This window comes from Nesoenas mayeri (genome assembly GCF_963082525.1).
Source record: "Nesoenas mayeri genome assembly, chromosome: Z".
NCBI classification, from domain to species: domain Eukaryota; kingdom Metazoa; phylum Chordata; class Aves; order Columbiformes; family Columbidae; genus Nesoenas; species Nesoenas mayeri.
The window spans coordinates 32,754,306-32,780,783 of NC_137542.1; the positions used below are offsets into that span (position 1 = coordinate 32,754,306).

A 26,478-nucleotide genomic window follows, 5' to 3' on the forward strand; every position below is an offset into this window, starting at 1 on the left:
ACATCAACCCTTCATCAATATAAAGAGTTCCATAATTTTCCAACATCTTTATACACATAGAAATTTTAAAAGCTTTTTAATTCCTCTCACTTTCACCACTGGTATCAATAAGGAGGTTTTAAAGAGGAAAGCAATTCAAATGCAGCAAAATGATGGCTTTTGCTCCCTCCATAATGGCTGTTTCAAACCAGCAAAAGTTTATTTTCAAATTTTATGTTAGGGAAATGCAAGACAAAATGTATTGCAGAAACTTTTCCTTCTGAATGTAAAAAATTCTTAAGGTCTGACATAATTTTCTGTAATAATGGGGTGCAGGACACAGAATGATTTCTAATTAGTGGTGAGCTGATTACTGGTAAGCCTCTACCAAATGGAAAAATGTAGTGCACACAAAGGGTTTCCAAACACACCATGTGAGCATTCCAAAATGCTTAGCTACAACAGTGTTAAGGATGCTGGTCAGTCAGTGCTTTGTCTAACCATTTTTGTCACAAAATTTATTACAAAACAGCCACAACCTGAACCCCTATACTTAAACCATAATAGAAATCACTAATTATAACAATCCAGTCATGGGATAGTTTTTCTCTTTGCAATGCAGCAACATTCAGTATAACTTTCCTGTTTGTTTTTTCCACTATCTGCTTTTAAAAAGCACGCTGCATGTTAAATGCCAGCAGGCACCACTGTGGAACTCAGACCATATTGTGTCTACAGTACTTTGCATTAACAATTAAGTATTATTGTAGTGCCTCTACTGAATGAAGCTCTTCGCTAAGGGAAAAGTGGACTGAATGCAGCCACAAGCATGTCTTGCTTTGTAAGTATTTCCAGCAAAATATGCCACAGGCTCACTGGCTGCCAAAGTCCTAAAAAAGTAGAACAGTTTCACATGTGACAAGAAAAAAATCTTTGAATTTTGAAGAGCAAAACCTACTGTTCAGAACATTACTAAAAAATAATTACACTGTTCACTGATAGACCAGATGCAGAGGTGATTCTTCAACACCCACAGCATGTACCTTGTAAAGCTGCCTATATCCAAAGACTAACTCTCTATTTAGAGGAAAGGTGAAACTCCAGACTCTCAAATTGTTTGTTTCTCTGCAAGACAATCAACAGATTGAATAATGAAATACGTAGTTCAACAGATTGCACAAACTAACATCAGCAAGAGAAAAAACACTTGCCTTTTAGAATCTAGATGCTAACAAGCAGCAAGACAGTACCCAGGCCACCTAAAAGCCCTAATTGTACAATGATCATTGGTTAATACTGATCTAAACCAAACTTGTTGTCAGAAAATTAAAGACTTCTTGTATGATTACTTTTTCATCTTTTCCTGCATAGGCAATATCATTTTCCTATCTTCATCTACATTTGAGAGACAGTGTAGACTTTCTTCTCAGTAGCCGGGGTCACCTTTTTCACTTACCTCCTATTTGTAGATAAATAGATAAAAGAGACTGGTTTGATTCTGAGAGATGCACATAAGCAGGATGAGATCATAGCATTTTTTTTAGAAACAAGACCACTTATTTCAGATGCATAAGATTGCTCTGCTTTACGTTCTCAAATTTGAGAATTCAAGTTTATAAATCTGTGAAAGCACAAGCAGACACATGCAGAGGATTTCAGGATTGAGTCTGGCATTCTGTTCGCATGACTGTTATCTGTGATATCACACAGAGCTTCACTCAGTGAACCCTGCTAGAGAAAAGACATTTTTCACGGAATTTTGATGGGTTTCCGTGGTGTTCAGTGTACAACAGTCACTATTAACAAGTCAGCCGTTGCCAAGAGTTACCATAGTGCATTATCTGAGATTATGTAGACCAGTGACATGCAACAACACTAGGCTCAATTATATCGTCTTGATCTGTGCACAGAGGATGCTTTATGACAGCATGGTGTCAAAGGGTGATACTGGGCACACTGGGATAGAAAAGACAAAGGGCCCTATGCTACACGGAGCCACGATACTTGAGAGAGCCCACGACTACCATTAAGAAATGAAAAAGGAAAAAGTTCCTCCAGTACATATCAGAGAAAATTATCCATTGGGGAAACGGAAAAAATTACCTTTCGTTTCCCACTTTCAGCCCTTATGAGGAGGTGGTCAGGTAAAGCATTATATCCCCCTGCTTAACAAAGAGTGTATCCCAAATATCACTGAGTAATAATTATGGCAGTATAAAATACTGAAAGAGTGCCTAATATTACCCCTGTTGCACTATAAAAGGAATTTTATTATATTCACTATTGATCATAAGCAAAATTAATTGCGCTTCCATGTGTGAATGTCAAGAATGAACGTAGCAAAGGAGAAACACTAATTCATTTAGTGATTTATTGGGTCTTTACTTAAAAAAATAGTTTTAAATTTCATTCACCCACTGTTTAGATAAGGTGCTTAAAATGAGTAACTGAGTTTCACATCTTTAGCTGTAAGAATCAAATATGTCTATTTTTGAGAAAGAATACGTTAGAAATATTTAAAGTATTAAAAAAAAAAGATAACTAGTTTTCCAGACTGATGCTTTATATGAACTTTCAGCAAAGAAAGCCATGCTTTTACAGGAAAGCTAGAAATCAGTGAGGAAAAAAACATTTTTTACTAGAACTTACAAAGCAAGATTAGACTCAGCTTTTACAACAATGGTATCAACAGTGATCTTCTTATGATTGCTCCAATTAATCTCTTATGCAATAAAATTGCTTTTGATAAGTTTTCATGTTGATTTTGATACTGATAAGGATATCTGCAAGGAAATGTTTTTGCCAGAGCTATGGACAAAGGGCTCTTTGATGGCCTTCACAAGTTGCTAGGCAATCACTGAATGGTCATGATAAACTTCAGCTAAGCTGCTCTGAAGAAATGCTCATGCATTTAATGCCCAGTGCTTTATGCTGGGGGCCTCACATCTAAATCAGCGTTCCCCCAGCATTTGTAATTGCATGAATGAAGTAAATAATTCTTTAGGGATACCAGTGTTTCTTCCCATCCTAGCAGAGTGTTTACATACTCCCTATGGTACATTTTTAAGCTGAGACTCAATGAATCATCCAAGTCTGATGAACGAAGAGCTGCTTTGTTTCAGTACTCAAAGGGGAAAAAAATCTAACAATTATTTCTTACGATCTTCCTGGGCAAATTTATTATTGGACCAAGTGCCATTTTCCAGATTTTTGTGTTTTCATTAATCTGATAAAAAGTTATCTGAGCTTCAAAAAAAATTTTCTAGCTTTTTTTTTTTCCCCACAAAGAACATGTATTTGCTATAAAATTTATTTTCACAACATGTGGGACTTCCCAGTATAGTGTCTCAGAATTAAAACCTATTTGTATACAGGTGTACTTCCCATATGTCAGAACTAAACTGAATATGCAACAGCCTAAACAAGAGAAGGATCAAGACCTCAAAACTTGGAGAAATCATGGTTTCGTTGAAGCTAATGAAATATTTCCATTATGGTCCAAGACCTCACCCTTCATTTTTGAGAGAAACAAACACTGGACAACTTCTGTTCAAGGAAGCTGAGACTTCTGATGGTGAGAATTGCTCCCCTCCATCACAGCCAAATAGTGGATGAGCAGCCCAAAGAAAGGGGAGAAACAGGACATGGCAGTGGTGAAAAATTTCAGAGGCACTATTTAGAAGGACCTTCATTGTCTTTAATGGAAGAGAAGCACCTTGCTCCCTAGGTAAAGATAGCCAGAAGACTAAATAAAGTGTCTCAAATTAAGAAGCTAATGAAAGGATCAAAGATTTTTCTCTACAAGTTCAGACTGCTGCTTCTTCACTGTAGCAGCAGAAGAGTTTGTGCCCATGAGTTTTGGTAGGAAGCCAGCTACAAAAGCTTGTCAACACAGGGCTGTGTGTTTGAAGGCAAACATATGGATCTGCAAATCTGAGTGGAAGAATCACTTTTGAGATATCCTTGGTAGTTTCCTGAAGACCATACTGTTGCTGCATGCTATCATCCTTTCCAGTGGAGCTCTTCATCTACCATGGTTTAGACAATCACAAGAAAATACTACTTTCCTTACCTTCTTGATAAGAAGAAAATAAATGTACTTAATCTATTGATTTAAAGTAATTCTTCTAAAAGAGCGGTATTGCTTCCACATAAATACACAGTTAAGTCCAGATGCAGGGTAGGCCGAGCCTCCTCCTACTGAAGAATTAATCTCCCTAAATTTGGGAAGTAAATACACTATTTATCATGTACCCGCATATGATGTAATTTTTTGGCACACTTAATCACAACGGGACCTTGTGCTTCACGAGCCCAGGGGAAATCAGCCAAGGTGGAGGGAAACCCATGTTCTTGCAAAAGGTTCTTGGCTTGGGTGCACCAAGGCACCAGCAGCACACCGTTCCAGCACCAGATTGCTTCTCTGGGTCTTAAGGTGAGGGAGACCCATGACAGTACTCTTCTATGCCTTTTTTCGTCTATGTCAAAGGGGAAAAAAATGTGTACACATGAAAAGCTAAGAAGCAAGGGAGAATTCTAGTTTGTGTTTCCCAAGGGACCTGGTTATTTGCTTCAGTGAGGCGAGTATCAGATGACAGTCCTCCCTGTTATAATCCAGCAACAAATGTGCCTCTTACAAATAATATCAGGAGCACATGGAAAGACACAGGACTTACTCACAGAAACAACACATCTGGTGACAGGCAATCTGACTAGCGTAGGCAGGTGTCCAGCACAGCAAAAACCCACCAACACCCTGTCTGCTGTAGCATATGGTAAATACTACGCACGCTGCTAAAATGTAGGCTGATAGTACTGCGTATGTCGCTTTCATAAACCAACGCTATTGTTTCGGTACAGAGAGCAGACTCGTGGTATTTCATAATGCCTGGCACTGCATAACCTTTAAATTGATTTTAAAAGTAACAAATGTCATGTATCGGTACGATATGACATCTCTTCACAAACAGAAAGGTCCAACAGAACTGCATCCAAGAAAGCACAACAGTAATAGGTTATCAGTAATAGCCTCATTACTGTAGTACAGTAATGAATAAACTGTCTAGAGAAAAACCTTCTCCCTTTTTATGATGCTTTATTGCAAAATCTCAGTTTGCAAGAATATGAATTCTCTGATCTTTTAGGTAATTTGGAAAAACTGTATTTTCACAGCTGCTTGCAGAACGGATAAGATTAATGGATGAAATTAACAGTTACCATGGTGCTTTCTGGATTGTGGTCACTGAGAGAGGCAGTAGAGGTGGCTCTTTAATGGAAGTTAACTTAAAAGTTTTGGTATAAATTTTTAGGATAATTAATTATCATTGCCTATTAGGGGAATACATTTTGTATGTCTTTCTTCTGCTTTGTATTTTAATGTGTCTCACTCTTTTCCACTGTCCAGCTATTTCACTCCCTCCAAATGAAGAAAACTTATTTATAAGATACAGCGAAAATATCAAGGGACGAGAGTGTTTGGGGCAGACATCATTCTCTGCGTGGGAGGATGTTTCTTGTTTGTGCCATCCTGTCATGTGGCTCCTGGAACGTGATGGAATGGTCAGATTGCCAGGAAAAAAAACCATGAGCCTTAACTCTTGCTTTTCTAAGCAGAATTAAGCTGCTGTACAGGGAGGACTTGATGTAAACTATAGACGGGGTAGGATTTCTAACAGGAGTCCTACAAACAAAGTCACTTTTGTCTACGATGAAGAATCTAGACATGCACCTAGGTAACAGACCTTAAACTAAAACCAGAAATCCTAAATTCAAACGGAACCTAATTAAAACCCATTTTAATTATTTCTTGAGTTTTATAACAGCTGATGGCAACACATTACACTTTAGTTCATAACTAGGACCTAAGACACAAAAGAAAACACACTTGGCATGTTCAAAACCGAAGAAAAAACTACTTTAAAAAGTTAAACCATACAGCATCTTACTATTGACCCAATGCTCAGCTGCAGCTATTTCTTCAGACTAAAATACGGGGTAGCATGTCAGCTATGCTGGCCTTTGGTACAGGACAACAGTTCTTCTGCCCACACAGCAGTTTAGAGCTCCCTCCTACTGAGAGAACAGGCACCTTCCCAGGCAGTGACCCCCAAACCCCGTGCAGCCTGCTTCCTCTTCCCCAGAGTTACGGTACAACCATGTCACCCAGCAAGAGAAAAATCTTCCACCCTTCATTTATTTCTGCAAAGTTATAGAAACTGTTCCCTCCGATGAAATTCCCTGGGGAATTGTGTAGACAACTGCCCTGTTCAAATGGCTGAGAAAAATGCTACATTTAAAATATATTCTCAGAAGCTTTATGTTATTTTGGTGCCATCAAAATATTTGGGGAAGTTGACCTTGGATTCATCCATTTATTCTTGTTGAAAAAGAAAAAAATACTCACAAGTTCACATTTTTAAGCTTCTTCAAATGCATTTATTTTCTAACACTACCCTCCCAGTGGTTTTTGGACAACTAAATCCTTCATTTGGGTTAGGTAAGACTGATTCAAAATTAGTTCCTCTTCCCCTCTTCCTTTTTTTTTTTTTTTTTTTTTTTTTAGGTAATACTAACCACCAAAACCTAGTAAGTGTGAGAGTTACTTTAACAGATCTAATAGAAAAAAATCTAAGCTATTCTAGCATAATTTGTTGCTATATTTTGACAAATGTATTGGGATTGCATAGCAAGGTTTTGTAGCAGAGGGGCTACAGGGGTGGCTTCTGTGAGAAGCTGCAAGCTGCTAGAAGCTTTCCACATGTCTGACAGAGTCAACATCAGCTGGCTCCAAGATGGACCCGCTGCTGGCCAAGGCCAAGCCCAAGCCCATTGGCAACGGCAGCACTTCTGTGATAACATATTTATGGGGAAAAAACTGTTGCACAACAGCAGCTGGAGGAGAGGAGTGAGAATATGTGAGAGACAACTCTGCAGACACCAGGGCCAGTGAAGAAGGAGGGCAGGAGGTGCTCCAGGCACCAGAGCAGAGATTCCCCTGCAGCCCGTGGTGCAGCCCATGGTGAGGCCGGCTGTTCCCCTGCAGCACATGGAGGTCCACAGTGGAGCAGAAATACATCTGCACCCAGGGAGGACCTGGGCGTGGACCTCTGGAGGACCTGGACATCTGGCGTGGGCTGGAGCAGGTGGATGCCCAAAGGAGCCCCTGGAGCTGGAGCAGGCTCCTGGCAGGACCTGTGGCCCCACAGAGAGAGAAGCCCACGCTGGAGCAGGTCTGCTGGCAGGACTTGTGACCCTGTGATGGGCCCAGGCTGGAGCTACCTATTCCTGAACGACTGCACCCCATGGAAGGGATCCACGCTGGAGCAGTCCGTGAATAACTGCAGCCTGTGGGAAGAACTCATGTCGGAGAAGTTCTTGGAGAACTGTCTCCCATTGGAGGCATCCCATGCTGGAGAGTGGAATGAGTCCTGCCCCTGAGGAGGAAGGAGCAATACAGACAACATGAGATGAACTGGCTGCAACCCCCGTTCCCCATCCCCCTGCACTGTTTGCAGGGAGGATTTGGAGAAATCAGGAGTAAACTTAAGCCTGGGAAGAAGGGAGGGGTGAGGGGAAGGTGTTTTTAAGATTTGGTTTTATCTCTCATTATCCTACTTTGATTTGACTGGTAATAAATCAAACTAATTTCCCAAAGTTAAGTCTGTTTTGCCCATGATGGTAATTGCTGAGTAAATGGTGTTTCCCTGTCCTTTCTCGACCCACGAGCCTTTCATTATATTTTCTCTTCCCTGTATTTTTGAGGAGTGGGAGTAATAGAACAGATCTGGTGAGCACCTGGCATCCAGCCAGGGTCAACCCATCACAATCTGCTTCTCTACCTACTATTTATACACATATATATACAGCCTCCTTTCTTAATTCTACAGTCTAATGATATCTCTGCAATGTAGCATTACAGTACAGCTATTTGAGAACCTGTTTGTAAAGTATTCTCTCCTTTTTTTAATCATTCTAAATATAAGTACCTACACGAAGACCATATTCCTCATGTATATTGCTCTGACATGTGACGTGTGGGAGGAGGATTTTTCCAGACAGACTATAAAGCAAACTATGTCATTTATGTCATATTGTGTGTCTAGACATCACCAACATGTTGAAACTTGTCTGTTAAACACGTTGTGATGACATCATCCAGAGACGAATACTCAGTTTTATCCATGACCATGCATGATGTCTCTGTCTAGTGAAATCTTTTTCCTTTCTAAATATTAAGACAAAGTAAGATTTGACTAAAGACAAAAATATTATCTCTTTTTTAATGCCTGAGTTCATGTATAGTCTAAGTTTGTGATATGCTTGAAGCCTTTGTCACATCCCCAGTTAGTTATGGTCAGGTAATTTTTATAGCCTGTTATAAAAATTGTTAAGTTTTAGTATGGCCTTTCAAAACTACCTATTTTAATCTGGCTTCATTCATTAACATATTTTTGGTCTCTGAAGACTTGTCTCTGGTTTAGAAAAGTCACAATATGTGTTTTGAGCAGTACATCTGGAACTTGTGAACAGTTCTAATTGCCTACACAATGGTTGCTCAAGATCAGCAACTGTTCACATTTTTAATGTGGGTATTCTTTGCTTAATATGTTTATTAACTTAAGAAATCATATTTTGGGCAGATCCAAATATAAGTTTGAGAAAGTGTGTCCAAACACACATGTACAATTACCTGAAAATACCTGAAAGTAACAAGAGTCATCGAAGGTCATTAACATCAAAACAAAATAAACACAAAGTAGTGTCTCACAAAATAGTAATAGATGGCATAATACTAACACTATTTTTTCATAATTATCTCAAATATCTTTTATTATTTTTGAGTGCTTGTGGTAGCCATTTGCTAGAGGTATCTGAGTGGCTAATGATAAGTCACACTGCAGTTTGAGAGAAGAGAATAAAATAAACATAGAATAAAACAAATTCCTGGCTCAGTTAGGTAAGTGCTGGCTCTGGAAGCCCCTCTCACACTGAAAAGGGCAACACTGGGGAGACGCAACAGTGAGACAGGCCTTCTCAAAGACCTTGGCAGCAGCTTAACATACAGACAAATTGCACAAGTAAGAAATAGATTTGGTCTTCCACAGCAAAGCAGGAGCCCTTCCTGCCCACATGTGTTTCCCCTACAGATTTCCACTTCCTACACTGCCAGCACAACCTTTAATATCTAGTTATTTACCACCTTCGTAAGGAATCATACTCTGGAGATGCCCAGATTTTAAGATTTCCCCTTCTATTCCCAGTGTTCTGTGGATCCCACATTTGGCAAAGTTTCCACACCTGTGAATCACAGAAGTGACACAGCAGCCATAGAACTGTCCCGTTTCTCCTTCCAACCCCACATACTGCTCCTATACCCACAAAACTGAAAGTCCCACCACAGCAGAAACTCTCATTGTTCTTCATGACCGTTTCTTTCGCACCTGACCATCCTGGTAGACAGCGACAGTAACCCGTGGTGGGATGACAACCGTCCGCGTGGCTGCAGTCACAGCGTTCTGCACAATCCATACCATATGTGCCGTCCTGTAGCAACAACAACAACATCAAAACAAAAAAAACCAGAAATTACAACAACTGTGAGTTAGAGGAGAACAAGTTCTGGACAGTTCTGCATCAAAAAGCAAGTAAGGATCTCTCCCGAATCCATAATCTGCTTTCTCAATGTAAAACACTTTTGGCTTTTGGAACATTTTAGCACCCTACATTTTCATTATTTCATTTAAGAGAGGAAGATCAAGAATTAATTACATTCTCTTGAAAAATCCCAGACTAATGGACCTGGACACAGTGGTTCAGAACAGAGTAATCTACACTGTCAGAGGCTGCAATGAAAGCTTTCTTGTACTGTCCCTCTAATTTCCCTCATTTGCCTTACAACTGTGCTCCTGCTCCAGGACCTGGGGTTCCCTTTACAGGAAAGCAATTCAGTCTCTTTTCTGCCTCAGACCCTGAGCTGCCTACATATTGGTCAAAAAGGATACTACATAAAGCCACAATTTCTTAAAAAAAATGTAGCAAAAACGTTATCCTAAAATGTGTATTCAGTGTGAAGTTTATTGCATAAACAATACAAACTCTTTTGTTTTGATGAAAAATCCTTCTCTCTGCACTACATCTCACTATGTTAAAAAGAGAAGCTCTTTGGTTATGAGACAGTACAGAAAACAAAATAATTTTTTGGCTATGCAACATTTTTTCAACAAACAAGAGAGATTAAAGTTACAAGTTGAACACCACTCCTGGTGTATTCTTTTTTAATGGAACTACAGATTTTAATGGAACTACAGATAAACACATGAATTTGCCTTTTCTGCTGCTTCTGTGGCACATATATTTGGGGTTAATTTCCTACAAAATCAATCTAAGAAAATGAAAAGAGCAAAATCCTTAAAACTGCATTCTGAAAACAAGACGAAGTACAACAGTAAATTTGTCTTACAGAGAAGGTGTCAAAACCAGATTAAAAATCATGGGGAAAAGCTAGTATAATTTAAGGTAATACTTCTGAGGTTACTCATAGCAAAGGAAAAAAAAGAAAGAACATGTCAAGTTTGAAAACAAATCATTTAAATTTGAGGCTAAAAACTGGTCTCAGTCACATTAAAAACCTGAACAAAACCTATATGAAAATTAATCTGCTGTTCTTTGACGTTCCTGCCTACATTTCAACCAAGTTCCACAGCATTCAGCTATGCAGTTCCCAGTTTTTCAAGTCTAAAATAGAAGAAAATCTTACATGACTGGGGTATAAGGAGCCTTTTGCTCATCTCAGCAACTCCCCAAAAAAACCCCACTTCTGACTATTCAAATTTTCATTCAAAACAAAGGTGTGCTTTTCAGTCTTACATTGTAGGTCAGCTACTCCTACAACATAATTGCTCAGTAGAGCTAGTACACACTGAGAGAAGCTTGAATGTGATATGGGAGGGGAATACAAAAGGTTTATGTTTAGTTCAGGTGATTCCTTTATGATTACATTAAACCAAAATTTTGCCATGCAGATAGTTTTGCAAAAGAGAAGACAGCAGAGAGGAAAAGCAGAGCAGAGAGAAGTTTACAACTTCTGAAATTTTGAAACTGTATATTTTTATGGCTTCCCCAAACTACAGATTACAAGTCAGAACAGAACTGATGAGGACCGTGCCTTTGTCAACACAGCGATTTCTAATTTTGCAGTTCTCAAAGTCTGGGAGGTAGCAGAAGTGAGAGCTCCAAGAGAAAGGCAGAGACCTGTCATGGGACTGGGCAGGAAGAGTGCCTTTTTGTGTCTGACTGAGAAGAAATGAAAGTTCTTCTGTCACACTGAATTAAAGTTAGGTTGTTTGATGTGGAGTACATTTTTGGTACATTTTTCCTCCCATCATTTTTACTTAAAGTAATTTAACAGAAGCGGTTTGGTTAGAATTTGATGCCAATAGGGAAAAATTTGGTTTTGTGTTTTTCAACAAATTCTAAAGGAGTTGTGAAAAGTTTGAGATCCAGCTTCCGAGTGTGAAAGCAGAAAAAGTGTTCATCAGTGCATCTTCATTTTGTGTAGCAGTTTTTCGTGTGCTTGGATGTGCAGCACAGCAGAGTTCTTCCAGAAGAACTGCTGGTGCATGTCCCTGATCTTGAACCCAGTTGTGTACGGGCTACCAGGTGCAGTGCTGCTTAGGGACTTTTACCCATGAAGTCAGAAGAATGACATGGAGCATCCCCCTGCCCAGTATTATCCTACAGTGCAAAATTCAGTGAAATTATTAAGCTACCTGACAAGGGAGTTCACATTTTTCTCCCCTCCAGCCTGGAGCACAGGTACAGGTTCCATCTAGAGCATTGCAAGCCCCTCCATTAAGACACTGGCAAGTCAGGTTACAGCCAAGTCCCCAGGTACCGCTGGGACAATTTATTGAGCAATCAACACCATGCCAACCTGCAACAAATAAGAATTAAAGTGACAAATTAATCAGGTTTTCTCCCATTCCTCTCTGAGGACATGCTGCCTTCCACCTACTGTGTGGCATCTCTCAGAGCTGCACGATACCAGCGTAACATTAACTACAGGTGAGTATCAGCAGTTTCAGCTGAGGACTTGTCCAGGTTTTAACAAAGGTGCTCAAGGGCACCTTGTAACATCTGTGCACAGCATACATTTGCAGATGGCTGCCAACATACAAAAGTAATTGATGGGAGATCCAAAACAAAAACAAAGACACCTTGAAATTTCTCAGCACTAAACTATACTGCAAGTTTTAAGGCACAGCCTGGAAAACAAACAAACAAACAAAAAAGACAGAGACTATTTTCCTTAGACTTGAGCTGCTGCTTTCAGGATTCTTTCACTAGTGTTCAACACAGACAGTTTTGCAATATGGTTTTAACAGAAATCTTAGACATAGAAAAAAGAGAAAACACAAGAGTAGTGTACAAGTTGGATTTCTCCAGGGATACAAAAAAGACCTTTCAGATTATTTCTGTACTCCTCTTCAAATACAAATAAGAATGTAATAGAAAATGATCCTAAAATGCAGCATTCACCATTGATTATGCCTGATATTAATGGTTCACAGACTGCGCACTGGATAGACAGAGATGTGAATAGATTTTTAAAAATGCGATCATCCATTGGATACAAGAGAAATGGCGTGAGCCAGTCATACGTTATCATCAGCAGTGACACAAGCCAAGTTTCTAATTTTGTACCTTGTTTACAGTAAGCAAAGGGAAAATAGTTCTGCACTGAATCTAATCAATAGACTATCCAAAACACATGTTTTGAAATGAAGCTGCCTTATGGCCTGGATTGATAGCTTTGAATTTAGGGGTCATTTCAGGAAAAATATTACACTATACTAGCTGGAAAATTGAGACACTTTCTATCAAATGTCTTTCCAGGATTTGTAAATTTCCTTCATTTACATGAAGGTTTTAATTTCACCATTTGGTGTCTTTTTTCAGTGTAGTATAACTAAAACTGCATGATGCACAAGAAGATAGGATTATGTGTGGCTCAAGGCATAGTTTTTCTCCTCACAAACTACTACTTAGCAGTAGCTATTGGCTACTTTAAGAGAGTTAAATCAGCTCCACTGTCTCTGGCAAGAGCACAAGCTGGAAACTACACATTTGCTATACAGCTGATTTAATTGTATCTGACAAATTTAGTGGCTATTTGTGTAGGTAATTCTAACACTTCTCCCCCACACTCAACCTTTGTATATTTTTAGAAAAACATTTTTAGAGGGGGGGTCTATGATGTAGGCTGGGCATGGGATTTGCATGGGAGTATTCAACAACCTGCCCTCCATTCTCAGCAAGACAGCATCACAGCTGAGAGATGCTGGACTTCAAATCTTTCCTAACAGCAGAAGAGAAAAAGAGAACAGGTGTATTGCAAGAGGGGATCTTCAAGTGCAGTTTAGTAGCACATCTGGGGTTGAAAAGGAACACCATGTGCACCTGTAGACCTTTACATGGGAAAAGACTTCTGCAGAACCCATGCTGGAGGATGTCTGATATATCTTTGTTGCAGCCAAAGGCATGTGATACTGGGAGACAGAGAGGTGGGCAGGCACATACAACTTCTGGTGGAGGTACACTGACAATCAAAATCACTGTTGGGAGGACACAGCCAGGTAGAAAGGTCAAGGAACATAAGTCTACTCCTCACTAATACTTGGAGATTCAGAAAGTTTTCTTGTAGAAGCAGGGAACAGAAGAGGCACAAGCTGGGAAGGAGTTACGCAAGGTTTTTGTCAGGTAATTGCTGAGGAAAGGAGTATTTGAATAGATAAAAATGCCAGTAGGTATCAACATCAGAGCTAAATTGGCAGGAAGAAGTCAGTGCCTCTGTGATGCTAAGGGGGGCGAGGGAGGCAGCCAGAGGTGAGGCTCACCCAGGCGGAGGGGAAACTGTGCTACATATTTTGACTGGGAAAGCCAACATCAGAAAAATGGCATACGATGGTCTCTCAGACCACAGCACTGCCACAAGATACAAGTGGTGGCCCACCTCAGGTAAACACTAGTAATTTGCTCAGCCACAGTATCCAGCCCACTGAGAACTGCATTGAAGAAAGAGGAACACAAGGTACACGCACCCTTCTCTGAGTAGATGTGTTCCTAGTTTTTGCCTCACTGAGCAGCAAGAAGCATGAAGTATCTAGTGATATGGCCTTCGAGGTGGTCTGCTTTTTACTGAGTTTGTTGCTCCTTCTCTGCTTCAAAAACTCATTTCATTTTGTGATTAGAGAAAAAGAAAAATAATTCTGAAGAGACACTTACCTGCTTTGCAGGCACAAGAACCATCCACTGGTGAACAGATGGCTTCATTTTTGCAGTTGCACACAGATGAACAGTTTACTCCATAAGTCCCCGGAAGACAAGGAGTACCACAAGTCACACCCTTAATTACACAAAAATAGGTTCAGATAATACAACTACTAAATGACCTAGATGATTCAGAGGCTATAAAAGCCAGAAAACATACAGCCCATGAGTGTCCTAGGCTGTCACTAAGTCATCCTGAATTTAAGGGAGAGTCCTTCATGCTTTCTACTTCTAGAATAAGCAGTGGTTTTCCATTAGTTGCTGTGAGAGCTCAGGTCACATAGCTAACAGAACTTGGCTAAAGCAACAGACAGTATTTTCAGTAAAAAAGAAGCCCCTTATGAAATCTAAACACAGTAAGATGGCAGTTCAGTGGAAAATAATGTGGATATGTAAAATATTTTTAAGAAGTATTTTAGCTGAAGTCTTCACAGTTATTATTCTTAAAAGAACAGTCATACTTTAAAATGTTTTCTGTGTTACACTAGCATCCAATGCACCGGTAACAGCAAATGTGTGAAAGCCACAGAACAATCTGTCCTGAACTGTAAAAACAATTGTCTTTGTCTAGAGTTTCTCTGGATAGAGCTGAGGAGTTGGTGAAACAAGATAATGACTGAAACCTAGCATTCCTCCCTTTATTTACACATAATTTACACCTTAGACCTTCATTCTTATCAATGGCTTATAAAGCAGTCAACTTTTCTTTCTCAAAATGGCTTAAAATGGCTCGATTTCAGTACTAAGAAACAATCACAAACTTTGCCTTTTCAGAGTCTTACCTTATAACACACCCAGTGGTACAAAATATCCTTAACTCTACTACCTACTACTACCTTAACTCTGCTGTGGTGGAGAAAGGACATTCTGGCATTTTGAAGAATTTGGCACTTAACAAAGGAAGCAGAGTCAAAAATGGACTGTGAAAGTGAGACTTATTTACCTTAAATCCCGGGGCACAGGTGCATTTTCCAGTCACACTATCGCAGTCAGCACCATTTTGGCAGCTGCAGATCTGCTGACATGACTCGCCATAGAATCCCGGGGAACATGTCTCATTGCAGTAGAGCCCAGACCAGCCGGGCTTGCAGGAGCATTCCCCAGACATAGGGTGACAGCTGCCAGGAGGGTATGAAAGGATAAATAATTCAGGACTAAATGTGACACCAATATTAGTTTTTTTTTTCCAGAGAACAAAATGCTGTTATAGATAGGTTGCATAAAGGATCTTGCATGCTATGCACAGATACGGTTTTACTCACCAAACCGCAAAGGGCTCTGTATATGTGTATATAAATGTATGCCAATTAAGATAAAAATTGTAACATCATACAACATATAGACATTTTGGGAGGACACAGAAAGAAAAGCAGAGGTATGGTTTTTCTATAGCTAGCTGCAAAGAAACCTACCTGAAGCACAGCTTTTACAATAAAATATACATCCATGGTTACAAATATCAAGGTGATGAAACCATTAAATTCCACAAAATGTATTGGTAGGTGTCCACTCCACTTATAAAGGGATCATTTTCATAACTCTGCCCAAGCATACTGTCTGAGAAATATGATGCTTCAGTAAAATAGCGTGGCATCTAACACAAAATAATAACGCAGCACCCAATGAGTAGCAAGTACGCTCTTTTCTTTAAATCATTGGTTGAAAAGAGGACAATTAGCATCTTTCTGCAAACGATACAAAATCATTTGCATTGGGCAGAATTCAGATATACCATGAGAGCAGTGACCTTTTGGAGAGCATACTCCCTGTGTCGGCCATACCTGGTGGCAGCCCAGCTGTCCCTACCTGGAACAGCAGTTTCATTGAAGGGCCAGTCAGACAGCTGTTGCCTGATAACAAATGGACTCCATCAGCTGTGCAAAGATATATGTGCTGGAAAAGTGGACACAATGGGGTACTCTGTAGCACTCTGGCAGACAAAGCACTTCACTTAATTCTCACCAAAGGAAAGCCTTAATATCCAAATCCAATATATTTACAATGGGAAGACTGTTTAAAGATATTTGTCTGCCACTGATTGAAGTTGCTTTAAGTGTGCTGGAAAAAAAAAAAAAAGTGACTTTGCCCAGACGCATTAAATGACCCATGACAAGCGCCTGATTTTGCAAGACCTGCTGACTCCTTGTATGGGATGTGTTTGCATATTTTTCTGACCATTTTTAAGTTTGAAAAAATACCTACTGCAATTTTAGGTGCTATAACATAAGTAACAACAATATCATTTGAAAAAGTTGCAACATAACAAGGAAATACAATATTAGCTGCAACTGCTCTTGGGACTCATGGACTACTCTTGTCAAACTACAGATTCCCATTGCCAAATATAATACAACCAACTGACAAGATACTGCTGATCAAAAAAAGTATGAATTATACTGTCTGGAATGTCATTATGCATTCTGCTCTCTATATATTATTGCATATGGTGTGACATCGTAAGAATCTGGGGGACTTAAAGACTCTTGGACAGTATCAAGCTGGTTTCCATGAAGTGAGAGGAAAGGTCTTTTCAACTAAATAATATATGCAAAAATGGTTCAAAACTTATGGTGCTCATAGTCAACAGTCCTGGTTATTTGTTCAGCTCTAAGTATACCTGCCATGAAATATGCTGAAATGGAACTATTCTCATATCAACTATATGCAAAGTTATGAAAACACATGATGCAAGATGATCAGATTTGTCCTCTATTCCCAGCTTTCAGTAGGCACTCAGTGGTATTCTGGATCCAATTCCCATGTTTCTTACCAGTGGAAGAGAACAAGCCAGGGAATATGAAAAGATCTTTCAATCCACAACTGAATAGTCTTTAGGATATGAATTATAATACTTTTAAAACGTAAAATTAGTAGTACTGTCATTTTAAGACACAAATCTCAGCCTTATTTGTTGTTTGTTTGTTTGTTTGTTTTTATTTTCAGGACAGGAGAACAACACACACATGAGCAACCATTGGTTATGAAGCAGAAGCATTGATATTCTGTGCCCCCCAGTGAGTGTTACTAAGACATACTTGCATATATATTGATTGACACCAAAATTAGTATTCTGTAATTTGTAATTAGATGCAGGAAGCTGGAATACTTGTGAAGCTTTTTGATGGGTTCTCATGCAGCTAACTTAATTGGCAATAAGATGTATATATTAAGATACAGAAATAAAGATATGTTGAGAGATGATACTGCCAGTACATCCGCTTTTATTCCTGGTCTTTTTTTCACACTTTCTGGAAATGCAACCCTACTCTGTACAGAGACAAACAAATACTCATGGGTAGTTGATAATTATTTGAAGGACTTAGATGAACTTAATGATTTTCATAAAAGTCCACTAGAAAAATGAAAAACTGCAAGACGCCCTCAACTTGACTTTAAAAATACACACAGACTAAATGAACTAAACATGTATCACATCATAAAATTCCACATTACATATGTATGTACCTCAGAAAAAGCATGGACAAAAGAAATCCCATTAAAGCTCATGTAATGAATAAACGCTAATTCCAGCTTGAACTATACCAAATTAGCTGGTGATACAGAATGCCCCCAGCTGTTCTTACCTACGGGTGTGAAACAGTGGTGGAAAATCAACAGTAAGAGCTTACAATTAAAAAAAAAAAAAAAAAGAAAAAAGAAAACCAAAACAAACAAACAAACAAACAAAACCCCACCACACAACAACAACAAAACAGGGACATCTCAAATTCAGCTTGGAGATCAACCTTAAACCAAGGAATGTGCTGTAAGACAGGTGTAACAGATATCCTTTGTAAGCCTTCTAGATAAATACGCAGCTACAGTCTGCCCTTTTTACATTTTCTGAATAATCATCTGGTGTCATCTGAATAAAGGCAAGACAAAACTCAGCCTAGGCTAGAAAAACATTCCTGTACAAAACAAAGTGATAATGTGAACAAAGGCCAATCTTTTTTGCTCATTCCTGCAAACTGGATCTTCAGAATTACAAGTTTCTCTAAGCCCCACAAACTGTGGATGGAAGTGGGAGGAAGATATGGGGCTGCTCAGACCAGCTCACAGCACTGCTGTTGTATCTCACTGAGGAAGCTTTTCATGTTTTATGTGATCTTAATCTCAGCCTAGTAGCGCTCACTCTAATTTTTTTTTCTTGCCTATTGAGTAAAAAAGGAAAAATCAATAGTGTCACCTAGTCACAGAGAACAGCAGTCTGTGTCTGATTTATACTGTAGCTCAAATTCTTTCATATATATCAAAAGATGCAATAGGGAAGAACCCTTTGTGACAAAACTCTTTGCACAAGAGTGTTGTTACCTGCAGCTGTCCTCTGGACCCCTCAAAAAAAACCCCAAAACTCTCAAGTATATCTATATCTAACCCTTTACGAAGCATTTAGTAAATGCTGCTGATACAACTAAGAACAAGCACGGGCTTGCCTTTTATCCCCAGGAGCTGCCATCAGCCAACAGCAGCATCGAAATCCCTGTAGCTTAGCCTAGCCAAAGTGCAAATTATGAATTATTGGCAAAGCTGTTTTGATACAAATTCCTTGGTCATAAAACAGTAATAGAAATACATTTTTGAACTATGGGGTATCATAATGTTTTTTGTACATTTAAGTATTTGAAGAAAATGGCTAGACAAATACTTGTATACTGCAACTCATGTACACATGTTTTACAGCACTATTTTTTGGTGCTAAGTCTCTTTTTAACCAACTTTTAGTTCATTTCTGTATCTATAAACACTAAGAACATAAGTTGTAACGTAGGGCTCTAGGCCTACCAACAGCTCCTCTTTGAGGGTATCTAAACCAGTGGTCGTATCATCTGAAAAAAGCTTTTACGATGCCAAGGTCCCTAGAAGTCCTAACAGAATCCTAGACCTACAGACACACAAAGTATATTTGAAGAAGGAATTGTATGCCCTTTTTGTGCCCTGGGATTATCAGTTCCTACATTCCTGTAAAATGGGCTAGTGCTATGAAGAAGATCCTTTGGCTACAGCCAGCCCAAATAGTACTTGAGGTAGGAAAGTAATCGACGATAATATTCCCTGATGTGCTTAAAAAGTTATCTCCTGGCTGACTGATATTTAGTGAAAGATGAGGACAGCGAGACAAAACTGGCTTCTCAGAAGATTCTCAAAAGCGTGAAGTGTCTGCAAAGACCTTTGTCTTCTACACCATTACTCAATGCCCTTTGATTTCTGTTATTTGCTGGTCTTAATCACTTCTTAACCCAGGGAGAAGGAATATAAGAAAAATATAAGAAGGAGTATAAGAAAAATACACTTGTGAAGTCATGAAAATCTTTGTTTACCTCACAGATCATTATGCTCTTGCAAATATCCACCCACATCTACAGGCCTGTTAAGTTCCTTTGGATTTCTCATACAGAGGAGAAAATGTTCAAAAAAAGACCAGCCATATGCTGCTGTTTACATGTGAACATTTGTGATCTGATTTGACCACAAGCTGTCTTCCAGCAGTATAAATGAAGGAACAGCTGTGTTGAACATGAATCAGAAGTAATCCCTGTAATATCAGAAATACTATACAGTGTAATGCATTCCTGTCAAACAAGGCTGCTACAACAGTCTGCAGACAAACTTTCAGGAAAGCAGATAACCATAATTCATAATACAATAGTATTTAGTCTACTAGCAGAATTTGAGAGCTAGATAGGTCAGCATTATGGTGCCACTTATTCTTGAATGGCTTGCCCAAAGAAGGAATTGCACGATTTTATGTAAAAAACTCTGCATTTCTTCAAAAGATGTCTCAAGTAAATGGGATAAACAGAAGTGCAAGCACACAACTGTAAAAGCATATGAATGGAAAGAGAAAATAATTCAGTTTGCTGTCACACAGTTTGTCAATGAAAGGTATGTTGAGCAACTCAGACAATCCACAAAGTAATTTTTCAGAAAGGCCTAACATAATAGTTATTTAGATGTATGTGCTCAAGCACTTTAACATCACTGCTTAATTCTGACTAAAGTCTCATTTTATCTATGACAAAAAGTGCATATTATATAGAACATACAGCAGCATTCTATGTGACAGTCAATAGTTTCTGGAAATTTCTTTCACAGCTGTTTTCAACTGCAAAAACTGAGACTATGTTCACAAATCTTATCTAGGGTACTGTGACTAGTAACACAATTAAGTGTAAGTGAATGTGTAAGTGAATGCACAATGGCCAAATTACTTCATCAGAACTGTGTTCTGTAGCAAGAGAAAGCTGTCTAGAATTGTTCTATAAATATGTTGGCTTGCCTCAGCTGACATCTGACATTCCTCCCACACAGTTCGAAGTTTTTCTCCAAATAGCTAGTTTTCAGATGCTGAACAATATGCTGAAACACTGAAAACAAAAAAAACTCAAAAAATATAACTCATTACTGCCTGAATAAGGAGGGATGGTAAAAGGTAAGCCAACTGGAAAACTATTTAAATTCAATTTCCAGGGATCAGTTCTTACCTGCTTTTTATAGAGGAAGAAAATAAAAAACGACAGTATTTTTAAAACCTAGATTTATAATTGGTAAGGCTTTGGAAATTTTGTATTAAAACAGTCCTCTACACCAATTCTCGTATGTGCATTCAGGGAGAGAAATAGATCCTCTTCTCATTACCAACTCGTAAGACTACACAGCCATTGATTTCAATTCAGTTATTTCTCATCTACAATACACCAGAATACGCAAGGGACGTATGATGTATGCTGACTTTATACAGTGAACAATATAATTATTTATTCATGTGGTAAATATAGACAAATGTCACACCTTGGCTTAACATCTATTTCATGGGTCAGAGACCAAATACAGTGTATTAAGATCAATTATAGCCACAAGCAACAAAATTCAGAAGCTCTTTTGTGGTTATATTTTCTTTCTTAAATGGTTAGAGAATACCAAATAGACTTAGAAGTCTTTAGCTGCTTCGGTTTGCATGAAAATACTAGAAACATTAGGAAATATTTCTTTTCAGATTATATTTAGATTTCTGTGTTCCATGTAGGAAAAGAAAACAGGATAAACGGTGTAAAGCCTACCTCCAGGTATTGGGCATGTGGCAGGGGCACTTTTTATCACACTTGAGACCATAAATTCCCTCAGGGCAAAGCCTTGTTTCACAGTGCTCTCCGGTGTATCCTGGTTCACAGAGGCAGGCACCACTAATATGGTAACATTTCCCACCATTCATACACTTGCAGGTCTCAGCACACTGCACTCCGTAAGTCCCCACTGGACACTCATCTTGGCATCTGTGAGAAAAACAAAAACTATTTTTCATAAACGATGGCTTTTGGAGATTCAAGGGAAATGAGGTTTAAGATGAATTGCTCATATGGGCCTAAAATGTCTCTTAAGTAGAGCAGGAATTTATATATCTTCATATTTAAAAGTGGCTGTCTCTCTGGCTTCTTCTGCTGCTCAGGTAGACAGGCTTAAAAACATCGGCTCTGCAAATTCCTTTGGAAAAGGTCTCCCTTCTCTCCAACAAAAGAGTCAACATGCATACCGAGACAACTGTACTTCACATTCAGGAATCAGAACAAAACCAGACCCTCTTAAATCAGATTTGAAATATCAAGGAATAATTTTTCAAGTATTTTGTTTCAAAAGCCATGCATCTGTAGCTTTTTAAAGCGATCTAGATTCTCCACTTAGGAATAACGTGAAGAGGCAGCAGACACCCGCACCTCTGCAGACACTCAGGCCAGGAAGCTCCCTGGCAATCACACTCGGCAGCCTCTGAGAAGAGTATTTTCTAATTGTGTTTCCAAACATACGACGTTTCCAAAATACCTTACTTTTCATAACTTCATTCTAAACCTTTGTTGTTGTTGATTTTTCATTTCAAAAATTCTTAGGATGAGGTGGAAAAATATTCAGGAGCCCACACCCCTTCTTTTCTTTTTACTTTTCTAATAGATGAAACTGAAAATTAAGTAAAGAGTTGAGTTTAACCCATATGGGAGAGTACCAGTGATTTTTGTTACCGCTTAAGGAAAATATATCCTAATAAAGGCACTTCACCAAAATTTTCCTCTCTCATTCACAGAGCTTTTAGAACACAGCTACTTTAAGCTTATTTCCTTAGTGTTTTACATATGAAATGCATTAATTTAACCTAAAGATCAGACTGTATGTTTAGCTGTCTGGCCTGACTACTAATAGTCAATTCTCAGTATCCTGTTTGTAAAACTTGCAACTCTTCTAATGAGTTTCCAGATAGCAACTTCACTTGGCAATGTATTTAAGAGATACAAAATGAGTTCGAGGTTTTCAGCTTTAACTTCTCTGTGTTTTGTAACTGAATTGTTAAAATTCAGAATGTCAGTACTACTACAGCTTTACTAAAGACTCCAGCACTACGTGCACTTAAAAGGTTTGATTTTATGTATGACAGCAGACAAAATTTAACTTTGCAAAATTTTTTGGGGCTGTTTCATTGCACTTTCATCAGCTTCTGAAAGACCCTTTTCCACTTTGTGGTGAGGACAGGTATTAATCAAAAAGTATTAGGCAGAACAATGATAAAGGTAGTTTAAACTAGATTCCCTTGTGTTAATTCAGCTCACTTAGAAACAGCTACATGCTCTAGGAGTCCTGTTTTTCTTGCTGTATGACCAAGTTCCAGGAGTCAACACCATGCCAAAATCTCAGATAAATACTGTTGAAGTTACACACAGAGTGGAGAATAGCTTAGCACTTTTTAAAAATGTCCCTTTTGCTGCTGCTATGTTCATGCCAGCTTGGACAATGCCCACACATTTCTTCTAACAACTTCCCTCCTTGCCAGTCCATTAACATGAAATAAGAACCAGGTCTACAATCTTACTTCTGACCCATTCCTGCCCTTGGAGTACCATGAAAAACAAAATAATTACAAATACTGCCTGTTTTGCAGGAAAAGATGGAGCTCAGACTGGCAAAAGTGATCAAAATGCTGCAGCCTGCAAGGCATTTCAGATTGAAATCAGATTTCAATTCCCAGACAAAATATTAATTGCATTTAGAAACATTAGTGTCATGCAGTGCATAGACTCTCTCTCATTTGGATATTCCTTTGATTTCCCTGCTGACTTCTCTGTGTTTCTTCAAATGCATCTATCACCTTTTGCACTGCTTCTTCACAGACACAAATTTCATTTTGGCATCCTAATGGTTCTGGACTAAATGTTTCTTTTCCATTTATTTTTTTCTTTATGTCTGGCACAGCTCTCTTCATGTCCTGTGAACACTCGCGTGGGAAGTGCATATGGTTACAATACCTACTATTGTTGGCAGAGATCCCCTGGCCTGACCCCAGTGATTAAGCTGCTGCTGGCTTCAGCAAATGAGTTGTGAGCTGTTAAAAATACATGCAGGAAAATACTTCTTTCATCACTTTCCACTGCCTTCAAAAATGATGCCTTGCTATATTGTCTTTCCAGTCTACCAAAGATGATTTTTAACAATCAAGTCAGAAAATAGAGAAGTTTCACATCTTCATTTGAATGAAATACTTTAGAAGACAACTCTCCAGCTTCCTCATTTTGAAGAAGAACCGAATGAGCCTCCCTTGCTACTGTGACCGCCAAATGTCTGCACAAACCCAAGAGCTTCCCTCCTCATCGCTTCACCATATCCCAAACTGCGTCATTCTGCAAGCCACTCAAGTGAAGACCCACAAGACGCTGCCAGAGCACACACCACAGCAGGAAAACCCTGAAGCCAAGCGGTTCCTCACAGAAGGATAATCACATAGGCACTTTTAACTTGTGACTCCTCAGCTAACTGATACGGCAAACATTTCATAACAGTCTTTTGATCATACCACAGACGTTTTCATTCTTCTTCCTACCAGATTCTCAACTTCCTGTGCCGTAGCCCACCCTGTGCAGCTTCAGCAGTCTGGCAAAAGTAAGTTTTTCTTACCGTTCCCCTGTGTAACCTGGACTGCAGTGGCATTGACCTATTGCTGAGTCACAAGTCCCTCCGTTGTGGCACTGGCACTCCTGGGAACAATTCTTCCCATAACGACCCTCAGGACAAGGCTGACCACAGACCATGCCCTGCATGTGCAGAAAAAGAATCTTAATATTAGATTGGGTTTATCACAGCTTGAATGACAAAGGAAGAAAGGTTTGTAATGAAGGTAGATCAAGGAGATCTCGTGTCACTTGTCTAATGCTGACCTTGGAAACGCCAGGCTTTAAAAATGGGGTATGTTTCAGCACTGGAGGAATAATCTTCTAGGATTTCTATTTTTGAAGCCAAAGTTAATGAAAAACACCATCTCTAAGCAACAGTGAAAACACTAAGACATTTAAGACTAATTGATATCAAGCCCTTCTCAATTTATTTATCAGGAGTAGTATATATAAAGATATTTGGAAATGCCCTCCAGTAAGTAGTGGTGCAGAAATCAGTAATTGCTGTAATTCCCCATACTACTTTATGATAAGTTGTTTTTTTCTGATGAAAGGAAAAGCTGTTTGCAATTTCCCTGAAAGCAGCATCTTAAAAGCTTAGGTAGGATGTCTGCTTCCCTTCAACGGGATTTGAATTTCTGCACTACTATTTACATCCTTAATTACACATGTGCAGGGATGGGAGCATTAGACCTTAAGACTTCTATGACACTATTTCAAGAAAAACATATTTACAGGCATTTCATCAGGGGAAAAAACAACAACAACAACAACAACAAACCAACAGGTATTTCAGTTAACATAAGATACTGCAGAATTCATACCTGGCTACTTTAAATTTTCCCTACAGGAAAAGCCAAAAAAGTTATATTGACAAAAATGTGTTTCAAATAATTGAAAATAACAAAGAGTTATGCTGAAATAACTACTTGGAATGGAAAATTATTCAAAGAGCTAAACAGTAATTTCTTAGTTAAGACACACATTATTATACAGTTCCCATCACTGTTTCACGTTCTATCTCATTTTTCATTAGCTGTATTTTCCCAGATAAAGGGAGATAAGAATTTATGCAGACATTTGTATTGTATGACCAATGATTTCATTCTTCGAACATGAAGTGGAATAAAGAGTAAAAATGGCCATAATCCAAGTTGTCAGGTGAGTGGTGCTGTTCAAACACACAAACAGAGATGATAATTTATGGCAATGTTCTCTGGTTGGCAAAAAACTGACCTTTGCCACAGGTTATCTCAATATAACAGCTCCATTATCATGAGTTACTTAAAAGTTCAGTAAATGTGGATTTTCATCCAAAATGGACAATTTCATAGAAAACATTATTTTAAAAAACTATTGATAAATATCGTCTCCAAATGTATTTAAATAAACTATTTGGGCTTTGAACACCTTCCAGACTTTTGATCACCATACGAATCCATTATTTGCCAACTCAGAGTTGGTAATCTGGTAGCAGGGGAAGCTACTTGCAGTTCCAAGGTCAATTCTTCTCTCCCTACCCACTGACAAAAGGATAAAAAGTCTAAAGTTAATGTCAAAGTTCTGATGCCTCATTTCCATCAACAATATTTAACACAGTATCTAAAGTTTTAGGGCTTTCGCCATGCGTGCTACACCTACGACAACAGGCACAAAACCCACTACTAAAATATAGAATGGTGTCACTTCCCTCTAATATCAAATTATATCTAGAAATTACTAACTTTCAGACAAGATCTAAAGGATGCTGCCTTGTCACAGTACCATTCATGTCTTTTGCTCCCCAGAATTTGTTATGGTTAAAAAGACAGCACAGAACTGAAGGATTTTCAGTAACAGATGGTTTTGCAAGTATTTTATTCCAGTTCCTTATGCTAAAATACACTTCCCATTACTCCTGGCTACAGGCAGTCTGTATTTGCTATCCTCATTTGCTACACTTCTCTGAGGCTGCCCGAAATCTACAAATATGGAAGTTTTATGGGGATGTGTCAATTTCAGAAAGTGTTTTTACCATCCATCCTGGCGGGCAGGCACACTCCCCCGTGACGTGGTGACAGACGCCTCCATTCTGGCAGGGGCACCTCTCCTCGCACTGTGGGCCGTGCTTCCCAGGGGGACAGAGGTCCTCGCAGCTGAGGAGGTGGTGGTGGACAACAGAGACAACCGTTACTGTGGCACACACTCCAGTCTCCAGCCACCTCTTTATTTTTAATGCTATTGTTAACTTTCTGGCCAAAAG

General features: G+C 38.9%; 1 protein-coding gene across 1 annotated transcript in view; it reads right to left on the reverse strand.

The window, feature by feature from the left end:
• MEGF10 (multiple EGF like domains 10) overlaps positions 1 to 26,478 on the reverse strand; it is a gene marked incomplete at both ends in the record, with an annotated part of 77,173 nt that overhangs the window by 18,412 nt on the left and 32,283 nt on the right. The window contains 7 exons of the mRNA XM_080362938.1: positions 9,420 to 9,522; positions 11,748 to 11,911; positions 14,263 to 14,383; positions 15,251 to 15,425; positions 21,369 to 21,581; positions 24,241 to 24,377; positions 26,251 to 26,371. Of these exons, the coding sequence (XP_080219064.1) occupies positions 9,420 to 9,522; positions 11,748 to 11,911; positions 14,263 to 14,383; positions 15,251 to 15,425; positions 21,369 to 21,581; positions 24,241 to 24,377; positions 26,251 to 26,371 (1,034 nt within the window). The remainder of the gene's footprint in view (positions 1 to 9,419; positions 9,523 to 11,747; positions 11,912 to 14,262; positions 14,384 to 15,250; positions 15,426 to 21,368; positions 21,582 to 24,240; positions 24,378 to 26,250; positions 26,372 to 26,478) is intronic.